The sequence below is a fragment of the Colobus angolensis genome, unplaced genomic scaffold, assembly GCF_000951035.1.
Source record: "Colobus angolensis palliatus isolate OR3802 unplaced genomic scaffold, Cang.pa_1.0 Scaffold257, whole genome shotgun sequence".
Taxonomy (NCBI): Eukaryota; Metazoa; Chordata; class Mammalia; order Primates; family Cercopithecidae; genus Colobus; species Colobus angolensis.
Genome location: NW_012115788.1, coordinates 2,768,830 through 2,783,727, shown reverse-complemented (window position 1 = coordinate 2,783,727; position 14,898 = coordinate 2,768,830). Strand labels below are relative to the sequence as shown.

Below are 14,898 nucleotides of genomic sequence, written 5' to 3'. Positions count from 1 at the left end.
CAGATCTGTATGTAAGTCATTTACTGTGTGCACCCTAAGCTAATTGAAAAGCAGTTGTTTTTTAATTAGCTTTGTGATCACACAATATATATAAGATGTAACTGTGTTTGTATTCTTCTGGATCAATTAAACTAAAAGGTTCCTGAACTATGCAAAGCAGATGCCTACAAATGAGTCTGTGAATGTCTCTGGACAAGCCTACAAATCAGTTTCATTAGCCCACATGGCCCCTAAATGTTCACAGGCTGAAATTAGTTCTCTTTAAATTGTTACTTGCCCTGCTCAAATGCACAAGTGGCCACAGGCGAGTCTGAATAAATACATTCAAATAATATCTTCAGTATTTAAGGTCCTTAAGAAAGAAAGTACAATTACGATTATTGTTCAATTTCATGCTGCAATAACCCACTACTCTGCATGAGCACAAACTACTGAACCTTTGGGAGAAGAAAGTCATGTGTCCTTTAAGTCTGGAGGCAGGCTTGCACAGGGTCCATGATGGGAGGCCTAGAGAAAGACCATCTCTAAACAGAGCTGACTGCAAACTGAAAGTCACCTTCTACCTGCTGGGTATCAACTGGCACTTCCATAGAGTTGATGGTTTTGAATTCTACCTGTATGAATAGTTAATTTGATGATGCAACTAGGAAAATCCAGAAAATACTACAAATAAAATAGGATAATGTTTGCTTGGTTGGTTTACAACTTTCATTTCTCTAAATATATACTAATAAAATTCCAGGAAGATACTCAAGTCTACAACCACGTGAGTTCTCTATATTCTTTCTCCCTCCATCCCGACTTCCTCTCCCTCTCTGTCTCAATCTTTCTCAAAGTTATTGCTTTGGTGATTAGGATGTTACTGAGAAACCAAAAACAAAAAAGATATGCCTTATAAACTAAAAGGAAAAAATAATTACTTTAAAAATTAGAGAATAAACGTGATCAGGTGTTCAGTCTAAGTCTGTTTCTTTAAGCAAGACATATTTATTTCTACTCTTTTATGCAAATTCACAATCTTATCTATCCAAAAAGATATGATAATCATTATTCCATGCGTGTTTTGACACTGAAAAGGCAAATGTTTAATTTGTTATAGGAGTATGTGTTTCATTATATTCTTAAAAGGCACTCAGGTGAGATCTTGTTGCCAGAAACAGGAAAACTTGGAGAAGAAATCATTTTCATTCTGCTAACAAAAGAACAATATTGTCATTTGACACACACTTCTTTTTTCTCCCTTTCTGACTAAATTAAACCTTTGTTTCTAACCAAGTTAAAAAAAAAAAATAGAAGCCAAAGACTCTTAAAGATAAACATTTAGAAATACTCACAGGGAGTTCCTATTGAGGTTGATACTCCTGGAATTCCACAAAGAGTTTTTGCTGAGATCCTAAGCAGAAGGGAAAGGTCATTACGTGTGTGCTCAACATAATCCCACCCTAAGTTTTTAGGAATGACCTGCCAAACACGCTCCTTGGAGAATCTTTCTTTTTTCTTCATCTACCTGAATATTCTTCTTTTAAAAAACATACTAAACCCAAGCTAGAAAGATGCATAATGTTAAGGCAATGTCAGAGAACTCAGTGTGTTGATGGACTTTAACAGAATGAAATTAGCTTTAAGGAGATATCAAACAGAAAATGTAATATATGAAATTTTTTACAGACCAAACATAGAAAATCAGGACTAAACATACACAGTTAATGAGGATTGAACATACACAATCAGCTAATGACATGGAGAAAAAGGAAAGTACAAGTTGACAGACAATACGGATCATCACATTGTTATGTCTTATGAAAAGATTCTCATCTCAGGTCATGATGATTATTTAAAATAACATTACCTTGGATTTATCTCATTTGATTTCCTACTCAAATTCAATTATTTCCCGAGACCTAGTATACTCCAGGCATTACTCTAGGTAGGCCTTTTCATAGTTGTTATTTTTGCTGTCCATTAGCAATTAGTACCACTTTAGAGATACAGTCAGTGAATCTTGTAGGTTAACTGATGTACATAGCTTTGAAACGTAGAAAGTGGCAGAGCCAGAATTCGAACACAGGTCCCTGCTTCCAATTATCCTCAAGTATTCTGACATTTTACTTTGAAAATCTTTCACAGATCCTATTCCTACAAGAATATCTAAGGTTGTTAGTATACAGTCATGTCCCAACAGTTCTCACGTTCAAACAGGTAATATTCAAAGACTTAAAATTAGGTTTCTTGGGTTAAGCTAATTATTCACACTTCCCACATGGCGGATGGCACAAAACAAGGCCCATATTTTTAGACAGCAAGAAAAACAGACTGCAAAACCAGAGAATCTCAGCACTGAAGAAACACTAAGGGTCCTTTATCCTGCAAGGCTTGAATCCCCTCCATCATGTCTGCGAAGAGGTTTGTTCAGCCTGTGCTTGAGTGATCGCACTAGTGAGGGACTCACTACTTCCAGAAATAAATCATTCCATGCTTGGAAAGCTCCAATTGCTAAAAATTTCTCCTCAGATTGGGCTGAAATCTGTCTCCCAGTAGCTTCTATATGTTGATTCTAGATCTACCTCTTAAAAGAGTATAGAGAATAGCTTATTTTTCTTCCACATGACAACTTTCATATATTTGAAAACAGTTGCAAAAACTCCTGAATTCTTTCTCTCTCATGCTAAACATCCCCAGGATAAGTTACTGAGCGGATAGGTAAATTGCATAAAGAAGAATGTCAAAGAAAGAATAACGTGGAGGGGATTGAAAAAATAGAACAGGAATTCAACTGAGCATAGCTTCAAAACAAAGATTAAACAGACTGTCAATAAAAAGTAGGAGCCAATTAAGGGACATAAAGGTAAACTGGGCGTAGTCAAGAGAAGCACTGCATGCTCGAATGTGTTTTTTTAACTCCTAAAACATTTTTTACCTCTTGAGACTGCTTTAGGTAATCACTGATTTGTACAGCACATTGCCCAATGTCTTTAGTTTTCGTTTTCTGATGTATGTAAGGTTTAACACCTTGTAAAGAGGAAGAGAAAGATTAGAAAATACATGAAAATGTGTTACATTCAAATCACAGTTCCCAAATAGAAAAATCTGAACACAGTACATTCATTTAAACTTGGATATAGTTTTCTCTTTCTGTTTTTAGCAAGTTTTACCAAGTTTCCTTTATCCTTTTTTTCCTCAAGAGGTTGAAAACTATATATTCTATTTCTATTCTTCTATAGTTACTTTCACATTTATAACAACTTACACTTCTCTATCGAAGCCGAGAATTAAACGATCCATAAACTGTCCTCTTATAAGACAACACCTTTAGTAATTTTTTATATCTACCTTCTCCCTGCACACTATTGCACATGCTTTATTTAAAATATATGAAATTTAATTCCATTCCTAGTCTAATTAGGAGCCCTTCCTTAGCAACTGCATCAAACATCATAGTAGGCTACTTAAAAAGAACAACAACAAAAGAATGATAGAGACCAGGCGCCATGCCTCACGCCTGTAATCCCAACACTTTGGGAGGCCAAGGCGGATGGATCACCTGAGGTCAGGAGTTTAAGACCAGCCTGACCAACATGGAGAAACCCTGTCTCTACTAAAAATATAAAAATGAGCCAGGTGTGGTGGCGCATAACTGTAATCCCAGCTACTCAGGAGGCTGAGGCAAGAGAATCTCTTGAACCCGGGAGGCAGAGGTTGCAGTGAGCCAAGATTGTACCACTGCTCTCCAGCCTGGGCAACAGAGTAAGACTGTCTCAAAAAAAAAAAAAAAAAAAAAAAAAAGAAAGGAATGCCATCAAATAAATAGATTTAATTTTTAGTCTTTTATTAAAAAGGATGATGAGGATGATTACTGTTATTCTTTTTGTAGCTGATACCTACAGAGTTACTACATATAGTGGATGCATAATAAATATTTAATGAATACTTGGTTGGATTAATTCTGAGAATAATACTTACTAGGAGTCCTGACTAAAAATAGGAGATAATGGTTGCATTTTTCCCTAATGATTTTGTGCTGGGGAAAAAAAAAGTATACAAGAAGTGTAACAAATACTATTTGAAGGCCAAGTGTAGTAACTGGCACATGCCTGTAATCCTAGCACTTTAGGAAGCCAAGACAGGAGCACTGCTTGAGGACAGGAGTTTGAGACCTGCCTGGGTAACATAGCGAGACCCCCATCTCTACAAAAAATAAACAAAATTAGCCAAGCATGGTGGTACACGCTATAGTCCCAGCTACTCGGGAGGCTGAGGTGGAAGGATCGCTTCAGCCCAGGAGGTCAAGGCTGCAGTGAACTGTGATCACGTAACTATACTCCAGCTTGGGTGATGGAGCCAGAATCTGTCTTTAAAAAAAAAAAAAAAAAAAACAGAGAGAGAGAGAGAGAATGCTACCTGACAGGGCATCTGCCTATCCACAAATTTTATTTTTTAAATTCTTTTTCAATTAATTATTAAGCCAGACACGTTTCAAAAAAATAAGGTTCCCAACTCCAAATGTGGTTCAAGGAAGACAGTGGGCCTCAATACTCACTCAGATTAGCCAGGCACTCGGATCAACCTATTTCCCTAGCCTTACCTCCCCGTCTGATCATCTGACTTAATGAGATTCTTTCCCAGAAACCTCCTGCCATTTGCATCTCTCTACGTTGAAATTCATTGGAAAGAACTTAAATGATTTAAGAATGATATATAACATCCTAAACATAAATTGTACTATTTATAAAAAATATAATACCTAATATATATAATATAAATGTATGACATTTATAAATAAAATGAATCTATTTATAATTGGTACTGGAGTCATGTCTTTAGGTGTGGGATTTGATTTATTCAAATTTATGGTCTCTAGTAAACGGTATGATTAAAGTCAAGGCAAATTAAGCTCTCAAGCTAATCTATAAATTGAGGGGGTGCTGACTAATTTAATTTCTAAATGTCTCTTTCAGCTTAGAGTCCACTTGATTCTCAGTGATTTAACAGACAAGTGAGTATTTTTAAACATAAAATCAGGGTTTCTCCACCTTAGCAATGACATTTTGGGCTGAATAATTGTCACGAGGACTTATCTCTCCAATTCATTGTAAGATGTTTAACAGTATCCCTGTCCTCTACTCACTGGGTGGCAAGAGCATTCCCCCCATTTTAGTTATGAAACAAAAATATCTCCAGACATTCCCAAGTGTCCTATGGGGAAAGTGAGGGGAACGTGTAAAATTAGCCCTTGGTTGAGAACCATTTACCATAAGAACAAGCAGATTTTTAGAAAAGTCTGACAGCATAAATTTCAATACAATGTCTACTTATACCTTAAGGTTAGTATTTTAAATATTTTTAAAACCTATGACTCCTTAATCACTTAGTCCTTTCTGTTTAAAAATTGGTAAAGGTCTCTTATCTAATGCAAGAAGTCCAAAGTTCTGATCATTGCTATCTTTTCTGTTCACAATCTGCCCTCATCTTACCTGTCTAGACTTATTTCACTGTCCAGGCCTAGCCCACAGTATTCATTCTTGGCTGGTTGATCCATCGTCTCTCCTCTACAAGCACCATTATTAAGCTTAAGAGATAATTTCAGTGTCACATGTACTTTAAGAATTTATAAAATTAGACAATCCCCTATCCATAAATCAGACTAAATGAATGCTGTCTGGATAAAACACTCTGAGTAAGGTTCAACAGCTTTGAATACAAAAGACTATCTAAATCTTAATTTTTCTTTTCTGGAGTCCTTTAGGCAAATAAAATTGTGTCCCTTTCATAAAAATCAAAAGCAAAAAAATGCTATTTTCCTTACAGAGTGTAACTACCTTCTCTTTCCCTCATCTCCATGTAAAAGAACAGGAGGGACCACCAATGGTCTAAAGACTGTACCCTGAGAAAATTCCACCAGGTATTTTGGGATCCAAGAGTGTAGATGTTACATACTTGTCTGACTGCATTTGGACACTGTGAACCAGTTCTTGCTGTACTCCTCAGAGATGCTGTTTTCTCCTGGCTCTGGATTCAATTGTTCACTCTGAGAGCAGGCATTAACTGTTATGATCTGGAGATAAAGACACTTGTTGGAACACAGTGACATTAATTCAAAAGCACAGTGAGTTACACTAATAGAAGAACCATGGTGAAGGGCAGTGTCTGTTAACACTGGCTGCATATTACAATTGCCTGGGAAGTGCTGACAAATCCCATCACTTAGGCTAGCAAGACACAAGCATCCACGTAATTTCTCTTTGCAGTCATGACTGAGAACCCCTGCTCCACACCTTAGTTCTTAATCTTGAGTGCACATCAGAATCACCCAGGGCTTAGGGGCTGGTTTAAGCTACAGGTCACTGGATCCCACCCCTGGAATCTCTAATGCAACAGGTCTGGAAGGAGGGAGAATTTGAATCTCTAATTCCCAGGTGATGCTCATGCTGCTAATAGGATATCATATTTTGAGAAAATATTTGAATCCAAAGAATTTGTGTTGGAATTCTAGCTCTGTCATTTAGAAGCCATGTGAATTTGGGAAAATCACGTAATGTCTCTAGCCCCTTTTACTTCATCACTAAAACAATAGATAGCCAATAATATGACTGTCCCACATATTTCCGAGCTGCAGAACAAACAGGGTAAATTGGTAACTCAAAAGCAATAAATAAATAAATGTAAGCTTGAATTACTGAACTCAGTTGCAATTTCTAGTTGAACACTGGACATTTGAACTATTCCAAAAATAAATCTGCTTAAGTGCATATTTCTTGGGATTGCAGAAACTCACGGCATTTTCCCTGAAAGAATAGCCTTCCTTATCTCTCCCCTAAAAGGTGCTTTTACATAATTGTCTCAATACTAATCTCTTTGCTTCTGCTTCTCATTCTAAAAAAAGGCTCAGGTATTTTTTTTAATGCATCCAGATTATTATTTAGAAAAATAAGTGTAAAAATTTTTTAAATTAGGCAGAGCATTAAGATCATGAAAGGTGAATTCTTACAGAATTGCTACTTGAGATCTAAAACTTCCTAATGATATATAAAAAGACTCACTGAATGAAAATAAAAACAACACATCAAAATTTGTAGGAAAGAGCTCAAACAGTGCTTAGAGGGAATTTTATAGCACTAAATGACTACATTAGAAAAGAAGGCCGGGCACAGTGGCTCACACCTATAATCCCAGCACTTTGGGAGGCTGAGGCAGGTGCATAGCTTGAGTTTAGGAGTTTAAGAAACAGTCTGGGCAACATGAAGAAATCCCATCTCTACAAAAAAAAAAAAAAAATTAGCCGAATGTGGTGGCACACCTGTGGGCCCAGGTACTCAAGGGGCTGGGGTGAGAGGATCACTTGAGACTGGGAGACAGAGGTTGCAATGAGCCGAAATGACAACTGCACTCCAGCCCGTGTCAAGAGTGAAACCCTGTCTTGAAAAAAAAATGTAAGAAGGAAGTCTCAAATCAATGACCAAAGTTTCTACCTTAACAAACTAGAGGCCAGGCGTGGTGTTTCACACCTGTAATCTCAGTACTTTGGGAGGCTGAGGCAGGCAGATCACCTGAGGTCAGGAGTTTGAGACTAACCTGGCCAAAATGGCAAAACCCCGTCTCTACTGAAAATACAAAAGCTAGCCGAGCGTGGTGGTGTGTGCCTATAGTCCCAGCTACTTAGGAGGCTGAGGCAGGAGAATCACTTGAACCCGGGAGGTGGAGGATACAGTGAGCCAATATCGTGCCACTGCACTCCAGCCTGCGCTACAGAGAGAGACTTTGTCTGAAAAACAAACAAACAAACAAACAAAAAAACCTAGAAAGAGAAGAGCAAAGTTAAACCCAAAGTAAATAGAACAAAAGAAATAATAAAGATAAGAGCAAGCATGAACGAAACAGAAATCAGAGGCTGGGCGTGGTGGCTCATGCCTGTAATCCCAGCACTTTGGGAGGCTGAGGCAGGCGCATCAATTGAGGCCAGCCTGGCCAACATGTCGAAAACCTGTCTCTACTAAAAATACAAACATCAGCTGGGCATGGTGGCACAGGCCTGTAATCCCAGCTACTCAGGAGGCTGAGGCAAGAGAATTGCTTGACCCTGGGAGACAGAGTTTGCAGTGAGCCGACATTGTACCACTGCACTCCAGCCTGGGCGACAGAGAAAGACCCTGTCTCAAAAAAAAAGGAGGGAGGGGGGCGTGCGGGGAAGGGAATCAAAGAAAAATCAGTGAAAACAAGAGCTAGTTATTTGAGATGATCAATAAAACAGATAAACCTGTAGCCAGACTGATTATGAAACAATGAGAGAAAATCCAAGTTTAAAATGTTAGGAACGGGCCGGCCAGCATGGTGGCTTGCCCCTGTAATCCCAGCACTTGGGAAACCAAGGTGGGCAGGTCACCTGAGGTCAGGAGTTCGAGACCAGGCTGGTCAATATGGTCAAACTCCATCTCTACTAAAAATACAAAAATTAGCCAGGCGTGGTGGTAGGCACCTGTAATCCCAGCTACTCGGGAGGCTGAAGTGGAAGAATCGCTTGAACCTGAGACAGAGGATGCAGTGAGCCAGGATCAAGCCATTGTACTCCAGCCTGGGCGACAGAGAAAGATTCCATCTCAAAAATAAATAAATGACTAAATGAAATAAAATGTTAGGAACAAAACAAGTGATGTCACTACCCACAGATCTCAAAGGCAATAAATGAATAATGAGAGAAAATTATGAACATTATGCCAATAAAGTAAACAACTTAAACAGAATGAATAAATTCTTTGACACACACAAAAAAAGCTCATTCAAGAAGAATTACATAACCTAAATAGCTCTATATCTATTACAGAAACTGAATTTGTAGTTAAAAGCTTTCCCACAAAGATGGTTTCATTGGTTAGTTCTACCGAATACTTCAGACTGAAATAATATCAATTCCTTACAAATTCACCCAGAAAACTGAAGAGGAGGGAATATTTCCCAACTCACTAAATAAACCAAGCATCATCCTGATACCAAAACCAGACGAAGATATTACAATAAAAGTGAACTAAAGACAACTATCCCTCAATAATTGATGCAAAAAAACTAATGAAAATTTTAGCAAAATGAAACAATATGAAAAAAAAAAATCATGATCAAGTGGGATTCATCCCAGCAAGGTAATTTAATATTCTAAGAATTCTAACATTATAAAATTAATTAATGAAATTCACTATAAAATAACACAATCAAAAGGAGAAATAGCTGATCACTTAAGTAGATACAGAAAAAGCATTTGACAAAGGCTTATATCCATGAATGATAAAAATTCTCTGAAAACTAAAAACAGAAGGAAAGTTTTCAGCCTGATAAAGCGCATCTATAGAAAAACCTATAACTCACCTCATTCTTAATGGTAAAGGATTAAATGCTTTTCCCCGAAGAACAGATACAGGAAAAGATATCTGCTTTTATCACTTCTAGTCAATATCATACCAGAGGTTCTGGTCAGTGTAATCAGGCAAGAAAAGGAAATACAACGTGTCCAGATTGAAAGGAAGAAGTAAAACTATCTATGTTTGTACATGACATGGTCATGTATATAGAAAATTCTTAAAAAGTTACACAAAAACTACTCCAGTAAGGAAGCTTATCAAGGTTGCAAAATATAAGACCGGTATCAAAAAACTTCCATATACCATAAACAAATAATCAGATATTAAAATTGTTAACTAATTACAGTTATAATAAAATCAAAAATATGAAATAGGGATGCATTTAACAAAACATGTGCAAGATCTGTACTCTAAAAACTATAAAATATTACTTCAAGAAATCAAAGACCTAAATGGAGAAACATATCATGTTCGTGAATCAGAAGATTCATTATTGTTAAGATGTCAACTTTCCCGACATTGACATATACATTTATGGCAATTCCATTCATAATCCTAGCCCACTTCTCTATAAAAATTGACAAGCTGATTCTAAACTTATAAGGAAATGCAAAGAACACAAAATAGCCAAACTTCTTGAAAAAGAAAAAAATTGACCTTTAATATATGACTCAAAAATTATCATAAAGTTGTATTCAAAATAGGATAATATTGGCATAGAGATAGAAATTGATCCATACATATTGTGATCTATATGGTCAACTAATTTTTGACAAAGATGTCAAGGCAACTCAATAGAGAAAAGATATCTTCTATTATTGTTAATATGGTCAAGAACAGAATTGAAAAAGATATCTTTTTACCAAAAAGTAGTAGAAAATTTTGATACTCATATTCAAGAAAGAAAGAGGACAGAAGAAACTCAACTCTTAGCTATCTTCATATACAAAAATTACCTCAAAATGGGCTATAGACCTACATGCAAGAGCTAAAACTATAAAATTCCTACAAGAAAACATGAGAATAAGTCTTAGTGATCCTGGCAAAAATATTTTAAACGTGATACAAAAATCACAGACTATAACAGAAAAGAATCAAACACTTCATCAAAAAAAAATATGGCTTCAAAGGACATTTACGAAAATTAAAAGGCAAACCACTGAGACAAAATATTTGCAAAAACGTCTACTCAAAAAAGGATTTGAACATATATTTTTAAATGCTCACAACTTTATAATAAGACAACAACCCAATTTTTTAAATGGGCAAAGATCTGAACAAACATGTCACCAAAAAAGATATACTGCCATGCCCCTCATAACAGTATTTCAGCCAATGACAGACCACTAATAATAATGGTGGTCCTATAAGATTATAACGGAACTGAAAAATGCCTGTCACCTAGTGACACCACAGCTGTGATAACATCGTAGCACATTTTGTTTTTTTATAAATTTAGTGTAGCCTAAGTGTACAGTGTTTATAAAGTCTACAGTAGTGTACAGTAATGTCCTAGGCCTTTGCATTCACTCACCGCTCACTCACTGACACTCCTAGAGCAACCTCCAAGTCCTGCAAGTAAGTGCCCTATACAGGTGTACCAATTTTTGTACTTTATACTGTGCTGTGTGATGGCCTTGGTAGGTGCTTTCTCGGACAACATCACGTCACCACTGGTATATTGTTAGTAGGTTAGTTGATAGTCCTAATGTTAGTAGGGTAGTAGAATAAAAGTGGAATCATATAATTAAGCCAGATGTTATCAGGCTTTTACTGACTTTTACTGACTCTTTCTATGTTTACATACGCTTAGATACACAAATATCATTGCATTACAATTACCTAAAGTGTTCAGTACAGTAACATGCTGTACAAGTTTATAACCTAGGAGCAACAGGCTACATGGTACAGCCTAGGCACGTGGTAGCTTAGACCATCTAGGTTTGTGTAAGTACATTCCATGATGTTTGTGCCATGATGAAATCACCTAATGACACCTTTCTCAGAAAGTATCCCCATCATTAAGCAATGCAAGACTGTACAGAAAGCAAAGAAACACATGAAAAGATGTCTAGTAGCATTCGTCACTATGGAAATACAAATGAAATCGTACCATAAGATACCACTACACATTCACTAATATGGCTAAAATTTAAAAGATTGAGTATGCTGAATTGGTGACTGCCATGATTTGAATGTTTTTTCCTTCCAAAACTCATGTTAAAACTTAATTCCCAGTGTAATCGTATTAAGAGATGGAGCCTTTAAGAGGTGACTGGATCATGAGGGCTCTGGCTCACGAATAGATTAATTCATTCATGAGTTAATGGATTATGGAGGGGAAGGGTTATTTATCATGAGAATGGATCTGTTATAAAAGCCTGTTTGGCTCTCTCAGGAGCCCCCCACGCCATGTGCCACCTAGGATTCTGCAGAGAGTCTCTACCAGCAAGAAGTCCCTACCAGATGTGTTCCCTCCACCTTGGACTACCCAGCCTCCAGAACTGTAAGAAATAAACTTCTTTTCTTTATTAACCATGCAGTCTTGGGGTTTCTATTATAGCAACACAAAACAAACTAAGACAGTGAGGATGTGGAACAGCTGAAATGCTCACAAATTACTGGTGGGCATGTAAAATATTATGATAACCTTGGAAAGCAGTTTGGAAGTTTCTTCAAAAATTAAAAAACACTTACCATATGACTCTGACATTCCATTCCTAAGTATTTTACCAAGGAGAAATTAAAACATATGTCCACAAAAAGACTTGTACACAAATGTTCATGATAGTTTTTTTGGAAGAGCCAAAAATTGAAAACAACCCAAATGTCCTTCAACATGTTAGCAGATAAATAAATTGCAGTATATCCACTCTAATGACTCTTAAATTTATATCTGGGTGTGATTGTGTACACCTGTAGTTCCAGTTACTTGGAAGGCTGAGGTGGAAGGATTAATTGTGCCCAGACGTTCAAGATCAGCCTGGACAACGTAGCAAGACCCCATCTCTTAAAAAGAGGAACAAATTATATCTTCAAACCTTTCAATACAATGTTATTTTGTGTAGATGACACTTTACAATAAAGATAAATCAAACTAAGACCACTACCTTGACTGCTCAAAACCTAAAAGATGGAATAACAGTACACTTACTGGCACCTGGAGTCCTTGAGTATTCTTCTTTTTCTTGGACAGTCTCCTGTCTTTGGTTAGCATTTTTGCTTTGACCCATGCTCCCTGCCCTATTTCTGAAGAGCTTGAAAGATCTGTAAGGGAAATGGTCTACATGAGAAAGTTGACAACAGTAAGGAGGGGCCATTTTGTTTTACAGAAAAAGCTGACAGAACGGGGAGAATGACAATGTGGTTAAGAGTCATAGATAAAAAAAAAAAAAAAAAAAAAAAAAAAAACTGGTAGCAATGCAAAGGACTTAATGCTGTTTTTTTAATGTTTATTCCTTACTTTTAATCTTACAGATCTTCAACAATTTCTCCTCCTTATGGAATCTAAAACTATGACTCCTAGCGAAGGGTCTGTCTCTGCGGAGAGGATTGATCCAAAAGGATGTGTTTGGCTGAAGCCATGGTCCCACCTCTGAGCATTCACTATTCTGGGCCGATCTCATTGAGTTATCAGATAGGGAGCTGCCCTGGGTCTGTTTCTGGTGCTGTTCACTCCGAGCGGAATCACTGTCACAAGCGGAGGGCAAGGAGGTTTGCCATTTTTTCTTGATGCTAAACACACCAGTTTCATCACCTTCTGAAAATGCCCAGTTTACATATCCACCTCCAGTTTGCATGATCTTGGCTTGGGAAAGAGGGGAGGTTACTGTCATGGGTTCAGGTGTGCAACTCAAAGTGGGTAGCATTTGCTCCAACTTGTCTTGTCTATCCACTAAGTGAGCAATTGGCTCGTGCTGTTCCTTGGGTTCATCCACTGATGCCTGGTCAGAGACAACTGGGGTCTGCCCAGTCAGATGAACAAGAACCTCAGTATGGATGTCCTGTTTATTTGCCAGCACATCTGTATCTGCTTCCACAGAGGGTCTGGATAGAGGCAAGACAGTTTCTGCTGAAAAAGGAACTCGCTTTAGATTAGAAGGGACCAGAAGAAATTGGCCATACTTTGAGTGTGCTTGCTTGTTAGGAGACACCCCAGGAGCCACTATACTACTTTCTGTTTTTTGCTTTTCCTGGTCATTTCTTACATTTGCAGCCTCTCTTTTACTGTCTGTAATCTCAAGAAGTGCCCCACTCTGCACTCTTGGGGGATGCCGGCCTCCAGCCAGGCTCCTCAGCAAAGAAGAAGGCATGCTATAATACTGGTATTTCTTCTCTCCAGCGATCTCCATGCTGCCTAGAACCTCTGCACAGATGACATTGCTCCAGCTGTGGGAAAGTTTTTTGCAAGTAGAATGCTTTCTCTTGGCCAGGAGAGTCTCATCCTCTTGCAAGGTGTCAACAGCAGAAAGGACTTTTAGGGTATCCACAGTCAGGGCAGAGAGATCCTGCAGGTGTCCCACCTGGCTATCCAAAGACAGTAAGGAGTCCTTTATAAAAGACACCTTTTCATTCATTTCTTTCAGTTGGAAGTACATCTCTGTAACCCTAGTGGTGAAGGGAGGGAGAAAACCAACAAGCACATTAAGCCAGTAGGAATTTGCTCTCTTCCTACCCTACTTCCATCCTTAAATGGCTCCTGAGTCTCAGCTGCTTCCCTAGGTTAAGTCTGTCTTTTGCCTTCTTCTTCCCCCAATACGTAACTCTCATCTCAGGTGATCTCATCCACTCCTATAATGCCCACTACTACCCATAGGAGAGGACAAATCACAAATCTACATTTCTAGCCCTTCTTTCTTTTTAATATTTCAGAACCACATTTCCAGTTCCAGCTAATGATTCCTTCAATTGTGATCAATCATCCCATTTTTATTCATTAATATATTTATTCATTTACATAACAAACACTTGAATACTTCCTAATAGCAAGCATCGTACAATTTTAATGTGTATAGGAGATCCTGAGGAAGAAAGAAGAATGATAGAAACAGAATCAATAATCAAATATGTAATTAAGAAGAAAAAAACACGGATCTTTAAAATTAAAAAAAAAAAAATCTCTAACTCTACTGTTCAAACAGGCTTCCCAAGTTTCAAACAAAATCCATTTTGGAAGACCTATATTCAGAAAAAGCCTAATGCAAATTTTTAAAGTTGTTTGAATACTTTAACCAAAGTTTATGATGTTCAGTCACTGATTCATGTAAAAGCAACACAAGGCATCTTCACCTATTCAAATGTAAATATAAGTTGCAAGCAAATTGAATTAAATGTAACAATTAGTCCAGGTGCAATGGCTCAGGCCTATAATCCCAGCACTGTAGGAGGCGGGTGGATCACTTGAAGTCAAGAGTTTGTGACCAGCCTGGCCAACATGGTGAAACCCCATCTCTACTAAAAATACAAAAATTAGCTTGGCATGGTGGCCGGCACCTATAATCCCTGCTACTCAGGAGACTGAGGCGGAGGTTGCAGTGAGCCCAGATCATGCCAC

General features: G+C 37.6%; 1 protein-coding gene across 3 annotated transcripts in view; it reads right to left on the bottom strand.

The window, feature by feature from the left end:
* The window catches only part of TRPM6 (transient receptor potential cation channel, subfamily M, member 6), a 165,587-nt gene that overhangs the window by 24,835 nt on the left and 125,854 nt on the right, over positions 1–14,898 (bottom strand). For all 3 annotated transcript variants that reach the window (XM_011947020.1, XM_011947021.1, XM_011947022.1), the window contains exons 26-30: positions 12,808–13,952; positions 12,499–12,611; positions 5,935–6,052; positions 2,918–3,009; positions 1,335–1,393 (exon numbers count right to left, since the gene is read on the bottom strand). In XM_011947020.1, coding sequence (XP_011802410.1) covers positions 1,335–1,393; positions 2,918–3,009; positions 5,935–6,052; positions 12,499–12,611; positions 12,808–13,952 — 1,527 coding nt within the window. The remainder of the gene's footprint in view (positions 1–1,334; positions 1,394–2,917; positions 3,010–5,934; positions 6,053–12,498; positions 12,612–12,807; positions 13,953–14,898) is intronic.